Below are 16,512 nucleotides of genomic sequence, written 5' to 3'. Positions count from 1 at the left end.
AAATCAAGTCAAGGTTTTTATTTAAAAAAAAAAAAAAAAAAAAGAAAGTAGCCCACAACTATATATGAAAAATTTTTTTTGTATTTAAAGGTTGTTGCACCGTTATCGCAAATTTAAATATAATATGTAAGAAAAAAAAAAATTGGCTGCTCATTGGCCGAGCGTGACAACACGTTGTTCATCTTGTTCTCTTTATTTATAATATATTTTTTTTTGCGTTGTATTAATACTGTTTTCATAGACAAATATTAATATGTCTTACAGATCAAAAAGTGGATCTTGGGATAATGTCAAATCTGGTGAGAGGGTTAAACAAACATTATTTATTATTATTTTAGTTTCATTGGCAACTAAGGCATTCTCAAGGAGCTTTTCTCTATTTCTTTTTTTTATTTTCCACAATTTAAAAACAAAAAATTCCCATTTAATTCCATTAATCCGACGAGACGACGCTTACTGATTTCAGCCTCCATTCTCCACAACACAGCATCATGTCATATATTTTTTTTCATAAACAAAATAATAAAAATAATATGTTTTTGTTAAAAAAAAAAAAAACAACTAAATGTATTTGAAAACGCGCAACGAATACAAAAAGCAAACTGGTTAGGGCGGCAACATAGACAAAACAAATATTTTAAAAGGACCAATACTATATATATTTATTTAATTAATTTTCATATATTATATCACACTTAATATTACACGTCATGCATTATTATGTTGCATGGGTTTATTTTCATATACTTGAATGGTTCTCACAAAAAAAGAATTTCGAAATTAAAAAAATCATTACCATCATGAAAATCACATTTGGAGTATATTGATTTGTTGATCATGCATTTGACAATAATTCAACTTTAAAAGTCACAATAACACGACACATTTTTTTTTATCTTTTAGAAAGTTTTAGATTAAAATAAAAAATAAAAATTCTGTAATAAGTGGAAATTTACAATTAATAATTAATTAAATGGTTTTTTGTTTTTTAAATTTAAATTTTGATTAATATATCATGAAAATTCAGAGAGAGAGATGACCAAAAATACAATAGAGCTTGGATTAGTCAAAGTTAATAAATTATTAATATAGCAGCATTATATATTTGTTGTTGTTGTAGAGTGTATTTATATATTTATTATAAATATTTTTTTTTCGTTTTTATCGACGCCATGATTTTTTAAAAAAGCTTACCTTTTAAATAAATCAGCAAACGTGTCTTGTCAGATGCTAAACAACAAAATCTAGTTGCCCAATAATAATAATAATAATATTTAAAGATCAAAGAAAGAGAGAAAAGTAAATGGGAAATTTATACAACATGATAATAACAAATAAAATATAAACAACAATCAGTTGAATAATTTTGTTAATTATTTGTTGAAATTATTTTGTCTATTTATATATAGAATAAGAATGTATTTAGTTGATTAATGAATGAAAATATAAAATTGAAACTTACCCTGCGCAGAGGTACTTGGTGTTGGTTCTAGCTCCTTTTTGATTTTGGGTGTGACTGGCTCGGGTGTATCACGTTCACCATTTTCCATTGAATCGTCTTTTCTTCCAGTGATTGGTCCTGGTGTTGAATTTGCTGAACGATTGCTGCCACTGTTATTTGCATTACCATTTCCAGTACTTGTTTCACTTTGAAAATCAATGCCCATTTTCATTTCCATCATTTCCGGAGAGCCTTGAACAAGATCAGATGTTTGAAGATCTTGTGGTCCATCACCACCACCAGTATCAGATGAACCACTCAATTTTCTTGGCCTACCACGCTTTCTTTTTGGTGCTGTTAATGCTGATCCAAGTAATGGATGACTCGACATATGATGATACCTCTTTTGTCCACCACCACCACCACCACCACCACCACCTCCACCATGATGATGATGAGATGATCCAATTTGATTTATTCTATGTAGATTTGGTGGTGGTTGTTGTTGTTGTTGTTGCTGTTGGTGCTGTTGTTGCTGTTGTTGTTGATGTTGTGATAGTATATTTTGATTACCAAGTAAAGATGATGTTATACTTGGTAAATCACATTTTTCTTCATTGACCTCAGTTAGACCCTTGATCCTCAATGATTCGGCAACCCTCAAAAATGCTGGTAAACGATCCTGATCAACACTCACTTCACCACGATACATAAAATCAAGAAGACTTCTCATATCAACATATGGTACATCTTTGAGTATGACAATTGGATGTTTATCTGGATGATTTGTAAATAGTGCCTAAAACAAATAAATAAAATTTTAAACATTTAAATTATAATATACTATTATTATTATTATTATTATTGCGATTAAATAAATTACCTGAAAATAAGGACTACATGCTGATAAAACCATTTTGTGTGCTCTAAGCAATTGTCCTTCAACAGCCAATGTGACATCAACAAATGCTTCATCATGAAGCAACTGATCAAATACTGATAACAAATTGCTTTGATGATTATTCCAACGCAGACAAAATCTCTGCGACGCCATCGCTTCACTTCTCAAATCCGCCAGATTGCCGTTAATATCCGCTAACATCAGACTCTTTTATAATTTTTGACAATTTTATTTTTTGCCGTTGCTTACGCCCTTCCGCGTTAACTACGGCTTTATATTTTTAAATTAATTATTACTCTCTCTCTCTGTGTGTTTTTAAATTGACAAATTGATTATAATGCTTGATGAAAAATTGATGTCTGGTGTCTGTGTGTCTTTTGATTATTATATTGTCCTTATTGATTGTAATCTGCAACAAAATAATACAAATAATCATAAAAATTTATTAAATTATATTATATTGTTAAATAAAATGCAATAATGCATAACAGTGGTGTTTGACCCTGATGGCAAATATATTATTATTACAAAGGTGTAGGATGGATAAATGTATGCATTCTCTCTTGCCCTCATTGTCATATTTTGTCACAAAATCATCATCCTACATATTCTATCTATATGTCATCTTGCTGTATTGTTATTGTTATTATTATTATTTTAAATGTGATTTACAGTGCAGAGTTGCAATAAGAAATTTTCTTTTTCATTTTTTATCCAATATATATAGGTATAGATATATTTTTAACTCGATATATCCGGGAGTAGCAGCAAGTGATTGATTATGTATAGAGTGGGGTAGAGTTATAAAAAAAAAAAGAAAAAAAGGGTGGTTGGGTGGTTGGTTGTTGCACATATACATATATAGACACTAGACACTCTACCAAATCAATACCATTTTCTATACGCATTTAAATCAATATTTTAAATTGCATTATTTTTTTTAAAAACACGTTGACGATTTTTGCAGTTGATCAAAATAATATTATGAAAAATGATTTTATTATTATTATTGTTATTATAGGTATTGGTTGGTGGCTCGAGGTGCGCCAAGTCTCGACCTTGAACGACCTCGTTAACCCACGGGAGGAAGCGCGATTGGTTTCACGGCTAGCAAGCTGTTTCATATCTCTCTCTCTCTCTTGTCAAGTCGCCATCGACTTTGGTATTTCAACTTTATCACATATGATACCTTGCTTCTCTTATTTATTCTTTATTCTGTTTTTTTTTTTTTTTCAGCATAACTGAATCGTCGTTGGGTGTCACACTTAATACATATATACCATTACGCAATATAAATTTACAATGATGATGATGGAATTCTCAAGTTCGATATACAAACCAACCGGAAGGGAAATTTAAAAGGTTTTGACTTTTGTATTTATAATAATAATAATAATAAAAAGTTAAATAGGCTATATATGTCTGTCTGACTCTTGCAGTCTTTATCTATACTTTTATCATTTATTTATTTTTTGACTTTCATATATATATATGTGCTCAACTGCTTGAAAAATTTAAGAACAATAATAAAATTTATGAATTATTATTGAAGAGTATAAATATAATAAATATAATAATATATATTTGTTTGAGGGGAAAATATAAATAGTGATACGAAATTTCGACATAAATGAAATAATTTCGATAACCATCAGCGTATTTATTATTTAAACTGGTGGATTGGTAGATGTATTGTGTGGCAATACGAGCATCAGCACCACGTGTCTATTTCTTTATAATCAAATCAATTTTATTTACCTATTTGGTAAAAAATAAAAATTAATATTTATCTATATATTTTATGATATTTTATTTTTTTTCTTTCAAGTATTTCGAAATGACACCATGAGACAGCTCTTGACTTTGATGGAGCAATATATTTTCAGAAAATCTTGGTAAATGTTTTCAGTTCATTATCATATGTACAATTGTAAGGGTTTAATTCTGACTCTATAACGGTGTTTATAAATCTCGCACACATATACATATAATATATATGTACAGTTGTTGTTGTTGTTGCTGTTGTCGTTGAATACAGGTGGCCATAATAGATAGTTTTTTGAAGGCATTCCATTCCCATGAAGTTGCCTAATTGCCCTTCCTCCAATTAATACCAAATTTTTAAATGTTGCTATTAATGCAATAAGTTGCAATTAAACTGCAGAGATTAATATAATAAAATAACACGCAATATAATATATAATTTAAATTGCATGATATGACTAGTTGTTGTTGTTGTTGTTGTATGAGGGAAGCTCAATATTATATATACCTATATAAAAAAAAAAAACACCCTTATAATTTAGTAGTCAAACATTATGCATGCGGATATTTCAATTATCTCATTACAACACATGGCCAAATATGCTTGAGGTGAAAATCAAGAGTCAAACTTGTTATTGTTATATTGTTGCGTATATATATACAAAAAGCACATTTTAAGTTGTTCTCGCGAGACCACTATATTATAATATATAGTGTAGATATATATTAAAGAGTTTAACCAACCAATACAAATACTCAACTAAACATAATAATATATACATACAAACTAAACTGGCACATTAATACACACAAGATTATCTGGTTCTCTCACGGCCACGCATTGCGTAATCGGCATTGCCGCAACAAAGTCACACTACTACTATTACTACTACTACTACCATACAGAAATACAACAGAAATGAATATATATATATAAAAAAAAAAAAAAAGAAAAAAACTCAATACAGTGAGTGGAGTATAAGAAATAACACTGTGCGTCTTTCATAGGATAAAATATTTATGTGCAGAGGACGATTCATATTATGTATATATGTATAAATAGCTATGCTATGAGAAAAAAATTAAAAAAAAAAACAACTTGAATCACCCTGCTGCCCCCGCTGAATAATAATTAAATAACAAGTCAAAGAAAAAAAAAAAAAAAAAAGAGGAAAGAGGGTATTTGTCAATGTGTCTCTGTTTAAAAAATCATGTCTTTCGTGTGACATCGGCTTGTCTCGCTCATATTCGCTTCACCTTCGACTTCCATTTCCTATCTGCGAGAGGATATTTTATTTCATTTTTTTTCTACAATTTACCCACATCACATAATAATAATAATAATAATAATAAAATAGCAAAAAGAAACAGGGCTGAGTTTTGTGAGCATATTCTCTATGGCGTCATGCTTATAAATGTGTATATGGTAGGTATATATACGTAATATAATAAAATGTTGTGAATTATTTACAACTTTTGTTGACGATAGTATAATATACAGTATGCCAGATAAATAAATAAATAAATAAATAAATTGTTTAAAACCAGGTTATTTATTTATTTATTTATTATGCAATGCGGGTATTATTGCTGCTGTTTTTTGATTTAAAAAAAAAAAAAACAGATAAGAAAATAAAATAAAATAAAATTGATAGGATGATTTTTGATGAAATAAATCTGATGTCGATACAATAAGTATATAAGAGGAAATTATTAATTTGATTGTTGTACAGGGACGATAATATCAACGAGTCGTCGATAAAATAATCAGATTACATGTATTCAACACACTACCCTCTATGTGTGTGTGCAATTGTTGCAAGTATTAAATACACTTGAATAATAATGTAGATTCTTTTTTTTTTTTTTTTTTTGGCTATTGTCAAAATGTGCCCCTTACTAGAAGTTGTCTTTTATCTATCAAGTATATAATATATTTGTTCCTTTATACATATATATGACGAGAAAATGGAAAAATTAAAAAAAAAAAAAAAACACATCTATATATATCGTTATATATGCATAAACAATAATATATTAAAATTTATTCTTGATTTTATTATTTTGCCCTTTGGGTTTTAGAGAATTTAACATATTGACTAAAGAAATAATACAACACAGAATATAAATAATATTATATGTATATATAAATTAACTGAGGGTTTTTATTTGATTATTTATTCTAAAGAGAATATTAGTGGGAGTAATGTGAGAGCTTTTATTATGTTCAAGTATTTTTGAATAGTCATTGGGGTTGCAACATCATATTACATCCAAAAAACATTTCTAAATGATCGAGGTCGACTAACGTTCAAGTCAACTCGATTTCCCTCGTTACCACGAAATAATAAAATGAAAAAAAAAAAAAAAAAACGACCTAAACTAAATAAATAATAAAAAAAAAAAAACTCTGAATTTTTTATTATTCTTAATGGTAAATATAAAAAAAAAAAAAAACAAGTTTCAGAGTTAAAATACCAGAATTTATACTAAAAAAGATTTTTCAAGTGAAAAAAAAAATAAAATAAAACTTCATATATATATAAAGTTGAGGTGAAATATAAAGAGGAAAAAAAAAAAAGAAAGAGTCCACTCTGGGATATATATATATTTATGAATGTAGTATGTATGTATGTATGTATGTACAACACAAGTACCGTCTCGAGTCTTCTCAACACGTCAAAAATGGACTCTTGGATATGTGTCCCTCTTGTGACTTGTGACACCCCTCCTCGCATTATTATATACCGGGGGGAGTGCCAGGATGTGCTTGGAACGATCAACGCGTCGTCGTCGTCGTCGTCAGCAGCAGCAAGACTTTATTTTACACCCCACCCACCCTCTATATCACATATCACATATATAAATACATGCGAGTATGCACACGTTCCTCCTCCTTTTTTTCCTCCTCCCTGCATATACGTGTGCCTTATGTATACATATATGCATGCAGTACCTCTATATATATTTTTTTATTTTATTTATCGCAGAAAGCAACATTAACTTATTTTCTTATTTCTTTCTTTATAGCTTATCCTCGTCGTCATATAGGTATGCAATTTTGTTGAATTTGTTAAACTCAGGGTGGAAGGAAGGGTATCTTGTATTATTGATATTCATTATCTATTGAAACAAATAAATGCATTTAAAGAAAAAAAAAAAAGTAAAGGGAAGCAAAATATTCAGTCATTCCGTTATATATACAGCTGTATCTTTTTGTTGATGATGATGATTATGGCAGACGATGTGAAATAAAATAATAAATAAATATCCTGTAATATATATATATATATATAACTACTATGCTAGTGCAGTACATCAACCATCAAAACAACCCACACATGTTTTATAACTATATAACTATAACTGTTGCTGGTACTGCTACTGGCTACTGTTGTTGTTGGTCAGCCAGCCAACATAAGATCATAAATATATAAGCAACACCAGGGTCGAGATCGGGGTCGGACAATCAAGAGGTGGTACACACACACACAATATTACATACAAGAGTTGTTGTTCTATACTATCTTATATTATGAAGAATGATGTGTCCTACATTGTAGAACCTTCATTTTAGTAAAACCTGTGCATTCTCTCTCCAGCAGAGAATAGAGAATATAGAGAATATAGAGAACAGAGTCAACGAAACAAGTGACCAAGCTAAATAGATGTATTTTTTTTTTTTTTTTTTCATACAAAACCAAGATGATAATTATTCATTTTCGACTATAAAAGGCATGCCTGACAAATGAGCCAAAAAATAATAATCTTTTATCTTGATTTTTCGTTTTTGCTCATATTTTATTTTTTCTAGTTGATTCAGAGGAAGAGGTCGAAAGTAAAGACTCGCGTGTTCTTTGAAATGACGGAATTCATCAGAGTTGAGTCTGGCTTGCATTATCTTGAATCCCTTCTCAAAACACGTTGCTTGTCTTTTATTCAGCAAAACTATTATATAGGTATGTGTGTGTGTGTGTGTGTGTGAATACTAGTATACTTCTAGTATACCTTTTAGTCACAATCGTCGCGTTCGTTATATTATATAGTCACGAAATAAATAAAATACAAGAGGGAGAAAGGGCAACTACTCACGCAGGAGACAAGCTCACCGATTGGCCAGACAACCCCTCTGTACCTCTTAACCCCCTTTTTTATTTTTTTTTCCTCATCCTCTTTTTTTTTTTTTATTTTATTTTTCCCTCCTTGCCCAACGAACCAAAGTGATAGTTCGTGAGTGAGTTGAACCGAGTCATGTATTTTTCTGACTGTGTGTGTATGTGTATTGGCTGTTGAGTTTGGATGAACAAACTTTAAATGAAAAAGGCAATTCTCAACATCGCGACTCCTCGACCATTACCACCCACCCACTATCAATCTACCTACCCTTTTTTCACATATTTATATTTATATATAAAATAATATACTTTTTTTTGCTCCTTAATTTGATGTCGCATTGACGCCTCACCTTTTTCATTTACCCCCAATATTTTTCCCATGAGCAAACATTTTGAAGACCGGCTTTTCTCCAACTTTATGTCAACAATATCACACACGCACTTAATATTCATTACGTAGATTTGTCAGAGACGCACACGACGAGAATAATTTTTTTTCTTTCTAGATGCTTCTTCAATTTTTTGAGGGAGCATTATTATTGTAGTAATGATTAATGAAATAAAAGATTCATTTTACCAGCGATGACCAAAGAACGATTCACGAAAAAAAAAAAAAAAAAAAAACTCCCCACAAGTCCAATTCAAATTGTAAATTTTGATGACTATTGGCCTCGACCTCAAGCTCCCACTCACACTGCAGCCATCAAATAAACTTACTTTTTCGATTTTTAAATAAATTGCCCCTTTTTTATTTTTATTAAAAGCATATTACAGCAAAATGTATTATTTCCATCAACTAACTCAATTATTATTGTCGATATTATATATTAGCTGATGAAAGTCATAACGTTTTTCATTTTTGCAATGATGCGAGTAGGCGGGAAACGACAATGCAATGCGATAGGTTATCGGGTCATTTATATATATTCTAACTAAAAAATAAGATTGATTCATGAAACCCTCTTGATGACCTAAATGACATCTAGTTTATTTTCATATGTATGCAGCTGTTAATTTAAAAAATATTATAAAAAAATTAACTAGGGCGCAAAGTAAAGTGTGTGTGTGTGGGTGAGTTTAGCATTAAACACGAATAGGCATTCCACATTTCTAAACATGGCATATATACTTTTTACTAAAAAGCTAATTGGTTTTTTTTTCCATCACTATTATTACATACAAAAAAAAAAAAAGGGAGGCTTTGATAACTGAAATATAACTGTATGAAATTTGCAATTTTGTCTTCAAGTTTGGATGAATTTATGATGACCGCATCTTCTCACCCACCACTTTGTAAATAAATTTAAAAAAAAAAAGAAACATTTCAAAGGATTGTAAATTAATGAAACGAACAAGAGCTTGCTAATATATATAATAATATAACTGTTGCTTTAAACAAGCCTAGATGTCAAGAATAATAATAATAATAACAAAATGAGAAAAGGAATTCCACGACGACAAGGTTGATAGAGTTTTATTTTGCATCCCGGTTGGGTGTTGTATCGATGAATCAGAGACGACGCCTATTCCAGAGATGCCTGTGTCTTGATTCACCTTCTACCACCACTTGATATTTTATTATTTTATTTTTTATTTAGCATTATATTAGTCTTGAGAACTAGATTGCCAAACACAAGAGATAATATTCACCAAGAATAACAACAGCAACAACAACAACAACTGTATATAGGGACTAAAAAATCAAGCATCGTCATTTCTATAAAATAAATTAACATAATTCATCGATTTGATACACGATTAAGACCCTGAAGGATACTTTTTTTTTTTTTTTTATACAAATGCTTGCTATATGTTTTTATTCAAGCAGTAGAGGAAGAGGAGAAAAAAAAGAAAAAAAAAACACGTGTGATCAATTCAATCAAACGTAGGTGGTGGTTGACTATCGCGAGAATAAATATATAAATATATTTTTATAATATCAATGCGGCCATGAGAATATATCTGCTTATGCAATTAATCCAACAATTTATTTTTCCTTAGAATATTTAAAAAGCAGCACAAGAAATTTTTAATAAATGAAATATATTTCCAGTGGTTAATTTCTTTAGTCGCAACGCGTGAAGGGGAACGACAAACGGTGAGAAGTAAAAAATATATTATAAAAAAAAAAAAAAAAAAATTGGGCAACGAGGGGAGATTAAAGTTGTGAGAAGAATAGAATTTAGTTGAGGTGAATTGTCAGACAGGTGTATGTATTCAAGGAAATGAATAGTCAGACCTAAGGGTCGTTTTTTATGTTAAAAAATATAAAATATATAAAATGAAAAAAATATAGAGGGGTATAGAGAAAAAGTGAAGCCATGACAAGGGAAAAAAATAAATATATAAACCAGGGGTTGCTCAAACAATAAGGGAGGGTAGAAAAAAAAGAAGAAAAAGGAAAAGAAATGCAGCAAGTTTCATTTTTGAGCTGGGAACAAATCCACCTTGCTGGAATCCATTGCAGGTGCATTCACGGAAACACTCTCCTCGCATCGTGAGACACCCTTTTCTTCGGTTCGATGGCGTTGGGGATTATTATGTACTGTTGGTTTTTTTTTTTATATTTATATACATAAAAAAAAGTCAATCCGAGCGTCACGGAGACAGGTTCAATTTCACTTTACCGTGATATCAACAAAAAAAAAAATAAATCACGATTTTAAATAACAAGTCTAGGCTATAGCTTTTTTTGTTTTTTCCCACAATTTCTTTGCAGCCATGCGCGTATATATTTAAAATAATCATGAAAAATAATTTTCACGTCCGTAAGGAGTGACGCGTGAAGAGAGATTTAACCAGACAAATTTAACATAATATACGTATATATATGATGTATTTTTGTAACCAGGGCGAGCATGCATCCCCCTCCTTACAATCTCTTCTGAATCTCTCCCCAAATGCATTAATCTATACATATCCCTGCAGAAGCTTTCTATTACTTTTAATTCTCTGAAACAACAAACGTCCTCTCCCTCTCTCTATGCTACTCCCAATTGACGAGTCAGCCAGCCAGCCAGCCAGCCAGCTAACCAACCCTTTGCAGCACCATCATCATCATGTACAAAGATATAAAAAAAAAAAAAATAATAAACGTTACGCTATTTTAATCGAGTTCACCCGCAGGAAGTTTGCCATGATATTTTATTTTTTTTTAATTTAGAGAGCTGTGTTTGGAAGAGAAAAAGTATGCGTGTATGCGAAATAAAGAGAGAGAGAGAAAGAGAGAGCAATGGTGCAATACACGTGGGGGCGACATGAATTTATATATGAATGTGTGTACGCACTTGTCGACGCTTTGGTTTCACCACTTCCCCCTTAAAACCCCACCCCATATTTTCACACTAATGCATTGACATAAAACTGGATGCATAATATGTACATCCTGCTTCACTTGCACCACCATCAACAATATCATCAACATCATCATCGACATATCTTTGAGGGCGTGGAATTTGAATTTATATTATGTATATATATATTTTGTAATTCATGGGAGTGCTGGACAAGTGTGGGTTAAAATCAAAACGTATTAAAATATGCATATAAGAATTGTGTGAATAAATTGTGAGATTCATGTTGAATGTTGGATATGCATGAAAGAACAAAATAGTATATTTTGGGGGAGCGGCATGATAAACCACGTGGCACGAGTCACACTTGTCAGGAGGTCATCCAAATAAAAAAAAAAAAAAACCATTGCTAATGTTGGGGTGTGATAAACTATTTTTTAAATAGATAATGGCTTTTTTTTTATTATTTTTAAATTAGTTATAAAAAGAAAAAAAAAAAAAAACTCTTCACAAGATAACAATATTAACGAGGGTTACAAAATAAAAAAAAATAAAATAATATATATTATAAATACTTATCGTTTTAAAAAAATATATATATATGAAAACGAAAAAAGATAATATTCAAGATAAACAATACAATATATCGCGGGGTGGCTGTAATAATGGGGGCGAGGGGAAAAAAAAAAAAAAAAAAAAAGATGCCGCGAACCGTTAGGATTCTTCGTGCTACGAAAGTAGGTTGATACCACCACACTGCGTGAGTTCGAGTGAGTTGCTGTTGCTGCATCAAAATATATATATATATATATATGTGTTAAAAGTACATAAACACAATAATAATAAATATATATTTACAGGCATACTTGACTTTAGGACTGGCTAATCACATATAAATAAAACAGTAGCCCCATTTAATTTTAATTTTTCTGTTCCACTCGTTGTAGTAGTAGTAGTAGTAGTATAATAATTATTGTAAGTATAATAATTTTGATCCTGATTTTATTTATTTATTTATTTTTTTCAAATAAAAATAACTAGTTATTATAAGATTAATATATGACAACCACGTTGGTTATTCAACACAAGTGTGCATGTATTTATTAATGGTGTTGTAAGCACGTGCCCATAATTATATTGCACACACACACACACACACACTCTCACAGCAACTACACAATAATTAGAATTTATAACAATAAATATTAATAATCCAATTAAATGAGCTTTCGTCGATTCGTACATATATTATTTAAATACAACAACCCCTAAGATAATTAAATTAAATTCAAGAAAAAAAAAAAAAATGACTCCAAAATATGTCAATAGTAGTGAATCAAATAAATAATAATAATAGTGTTATTAAATTATATAAATAAATTAAAATAATATGAAAAAATACATACACAATGTCACAAGTACGAAAACACGTTCTGGTATGTCGATGCGCGATAAACTTTTATGATATTTTTTTGTACATCATCAGAAAATGAAAAAAAGGAAAAAAATAAATAAAAAAATTGTATATTTTTTTTGAAGTCACTGATAAAAAAGCCACCCGCACAATACGGGGGAAAGAAACAAACTGAAGGGGAGCAACAGCAAAAGGAGTAGATGTTGGTGAATGGTCGGGCAGGAGGGCGGCCAACTGGTGGTGAGAGACGATGAGGGCGGTAAAAGTAGAGGGGCTGAGGATAAAAGTGCGCGCGCGCACCCACACCGCAGTCATATAACATTTTGAAGCAGATCTTTCGGGTTGGGTGGTAGTAGGGGTAGTAGCAGCAACATGATAATAATAATAATAATAATAAATTATAGATGAGAGGGAGAGGGCGCTGGAGGGAGGATGACCGGCAAACGGACTAAGTCGAATAAAGTCGACGAGTCAGCCAGCCGAGTAGAGTGAACAGAAAAAAAAAAATGTTAAAAGCAAGGCAACAACATGTATTTTTTTTTCTTTTAAGGCAAGCCACATTATATATATATACTGAAAGAGGAGATCAGCACACACCCCGGGCATTACTTGGGGGCGAATTGTATCGGCGCCTATGGCCATCATCATTCTATGTGCCACCAACCAATGTCCAATACATTCGATACTTTTATATTTGCTAAATTTTATAATATTATTTAAAAAAAGAGAAAAACAAAAAATAGGGTTATTTATATTATTGAAATTAAGACAAGTTATATATATTTTTAATGTAAAAAATGCGAGGCGCGAAATAAATACGATTCGGGTTGTGCAGACGTACAGACAGAGACAGAGAAAGAGAAATAAAAATAAAAAGACAACTATAGAATGCGAGGAAAAGAGGGAGAAAGATATTTACGCAACCCTATCACAAGTTGGATTTTTTTTTATTTTTTTTTTATTTTTTAACCACGTAGCTGGTATACTAAGGAAACTACCAAAGGAGGAATACGATAAGCCACGTCGAAACCAAAGAAAATAATAAAAAAATAAAAATAAAACTCGACAGAGCTCAAGTGAATCTTTTTTATTTTTTTTTTTTAATGGCTTTGCTTTTACTGACGACTCGACAAATTCCTTGTAAAGAAAAAATTAAATATTATGCTATTATTATTATTATTATTATTATTATGTACTAAAATATTGGGGGATGCAAAAACAAATTAGATAATTATTATATTACAATTAAGAATATATTAAATATCTAGCAGGATTATAGGAAAAACAAAATAAGAGTATATATATATCTGCGATTATTTTCAACCAAGCTTGCATCCTTTTTCATATGATTTTCATGATTTTCATACATCTCTGTCATACATTTGCGTGCGTAACAACTTGTGTGTGTGTGTGTGTGTGTGTTTATATATTACACACAAGTTTTATTATTAATATATATATACAGACTAGACTGTGTGGTTATATGTATTATCTGCTTCTCGCCCTCGTTGTTTTCTCTCACTCCCTCGTGAGTCGTGGTATAAAGCAACCCGCAACCCGTAATAATAACCAACAGCCAGCAAACCACCTCTTATATCTTGCTCACTCACTCATTCTCTCGCAATAACACACACACACACACATGCATTTATTTATTTATTTTTAAACATATATATATGGAATTTAAATTTACGAGTATTTTTTAAATATTTTAATTTACGTCATTTTTATCCCTCTGTCCTTACGACAACGACAACAACTATCTCAAATACATATTATAGTTTTTGAATTTGTGGCTCTAGAGTTTTTGTAAAATATCGATTTCATGCCTATAACTATCTATATTTATATAGCACATGTATATGTGTGTATGTGTTTGCATGTTGTATGTTTGTATGCGCTGGGGTAGTATACCCGATGGCAACGACCCTGCACGGCCCCCGCGAGTTTGACACCGATCATGTACCTCTTACTTGATTTTTTTATTTTTTATTTTTCAATTTATTTTTTACGATTTAAAATTATTGCAATACTAGACTTGTTATATGTACCTAATAATAAAATATTTAAACAAATGCACTTGATGTATTTCTTAGCAAGATTAATAATAATAATAATAATAGTACCAAACATGACTGCCATCGTCATAATATGATAAGACACTTTATTGATAAGTTAATAATAATACTCAATTAAGATGATATCATTATTTTTCAATTAACAGTGGTGGACAAATTTATTTAATAATATATCTAAATTTGTATTTTATATATTTGGATATATGTATATTAATTAAACAATGACAACATCAATATCACATTGGCTCCAATTTTATTGAAAGAACCGCGTGTGTAATATAATCATTGATATCACATATACATATAGACACACTCATCACCACCATCACTACCACTTTGATACATATATATATATATTTTTTTTTTTTTTTCTCTTAACCCTCTTTACCTCTCTCACACTACCTCTTAATGTATATCTCCTTTACCTCCTTTACTACTTTACCCCCCTTCCATCACCACCACCCACTCACATCCTCCGAAAGACTCGTGAGTTTTGTGCTGCTGCCGTGCTCCACCCCATATATTCTTCTATATCACTTTTTTATTTTTTTTTTTCAACCCGTTGCACAAATTATTATATTATTATTATTATTAAGTCTTTTAATTAAAAAAATATAAATATTGGGTTGTTTTTATGTGTTATATGATAATTGTGTCATAACCTTAATAGTAATAATAATAATAATAATAATATAACTATTTTTTTAATATGGCATGCTTATTTTATAATCATTAAAATTATAATTGAAAATATTTGTTTTCATTATTATTTTGTTTTGACAATGTGTGTGTTTATATATTGATGTTATTATTTGGAGTTTGTTGTTGTTGTTGTTGTTGTTGTATTTAATATATTATTATTATTATTATTAGTCTTACCTTGGCATCTTATCCAGGATTCTAGTATGTATAGGCCGCGTTAACCCGAGGGTTGATGATTGAACCCACTGCACACAACTGCACAAACTAAATAAATGTGTCTTGTATCCACCTACCCACCTACACTGTTTTATGCTATACTATACTATACAATATTCACTATATATACTCTTGTCGGTGTTGTCGTTGTCGTCGTCGTCCTCGTCGTTGTTGGCTGGCTGGCTGGCTGGTTCGTTGGGGAAGAAACGACGACGATGCGCAACTTGATCTGTGCAGAAGAGCTAAAACGCCATGTCAGCAAGTACATTTATTTGGCTCGTGTTACATCGGCTAAAATCGGATATTATGAATTTGTGTAATGCGCGCCCTCATACGAGTAAAATAAGTATAAATATTGCCTACGCCCTGGTTTTCACATAAACGTGTACACACACACACACATACAAACATTGTGATATTATACATTTTATCAAAAGAAAAGAGACTGGGAATTTCATGCAATCAACAAAAATCACCACTTCCATGATAACCAACCAACACCCGCTTATTTACGCGCCCTCATTCAACCAAACCAGCATCTACAAGGATATAATAATAATAATCCAATAAATAGAAATATTCAAATAG

General features: G+C 30.6%; 1 protein-coding gene across 11 annotated transcripts in view; it reads right to left on the bottom strand.

Moving 5' to 3' along the window:
- Positions 1-16,242, bottom strand: part of LOC122860568 (protein tramtrack, alpha isoform-like) — a 31,642-nt gene extending 15,400 nt beyond the window's left edge. For 2 of the 11 annotated variants that reach the window (XM_044164433.1, XM_044164438.1), the window contains exons 1-3: positions 15,886-16,182; positions 2,325-2,751; positions 1,463-2,240 (exon numbers count right to left, since the gene is read on the bottom strand). In XM_044164433.1, the coding sequence (XP_044020368.1) occupies positions 1,463-2,240; positions 2,325-2,543 (997 nt within the window). In that variant the 5' untranslated portion in view covers positions 2,544-2,751; positions 15,886-16,182. Of the gene's footprint in view, positions 1-1,462; positions 2,241-2,324; positions 2,752-12,920; positions 13,142-15,885 lie in introns of those variants that run through there. The other 9 variants (XM_044164430.1, XM_044164431.1, XM_044164441.1 and 6 more) reach the window with 9 other exon arrangements.
- Between the last annotated feature and the right edge of the window lie 270 nt (positions 16,243-16,512).

Source organism: Aphidius gifuensis, linkage group LG1, assembly GCF_014905175.1.
Source record: "Aphidius gifuensis isolate YNYX2018 linkage group LG1, ASM1490517v1, whole genome shotgun sequence".
NCBI classification, from domain to species: Eukaryota; Metazoa; Arthropoda; class Insecta; order Hymenoptera; family Braconidae; genus Aphidius; species Aphidius gifuensis.
Note: the sequence above shows the minus strand (reverse complement) of the source record. Positions and strands in the feature narration are given on the sequence as shown.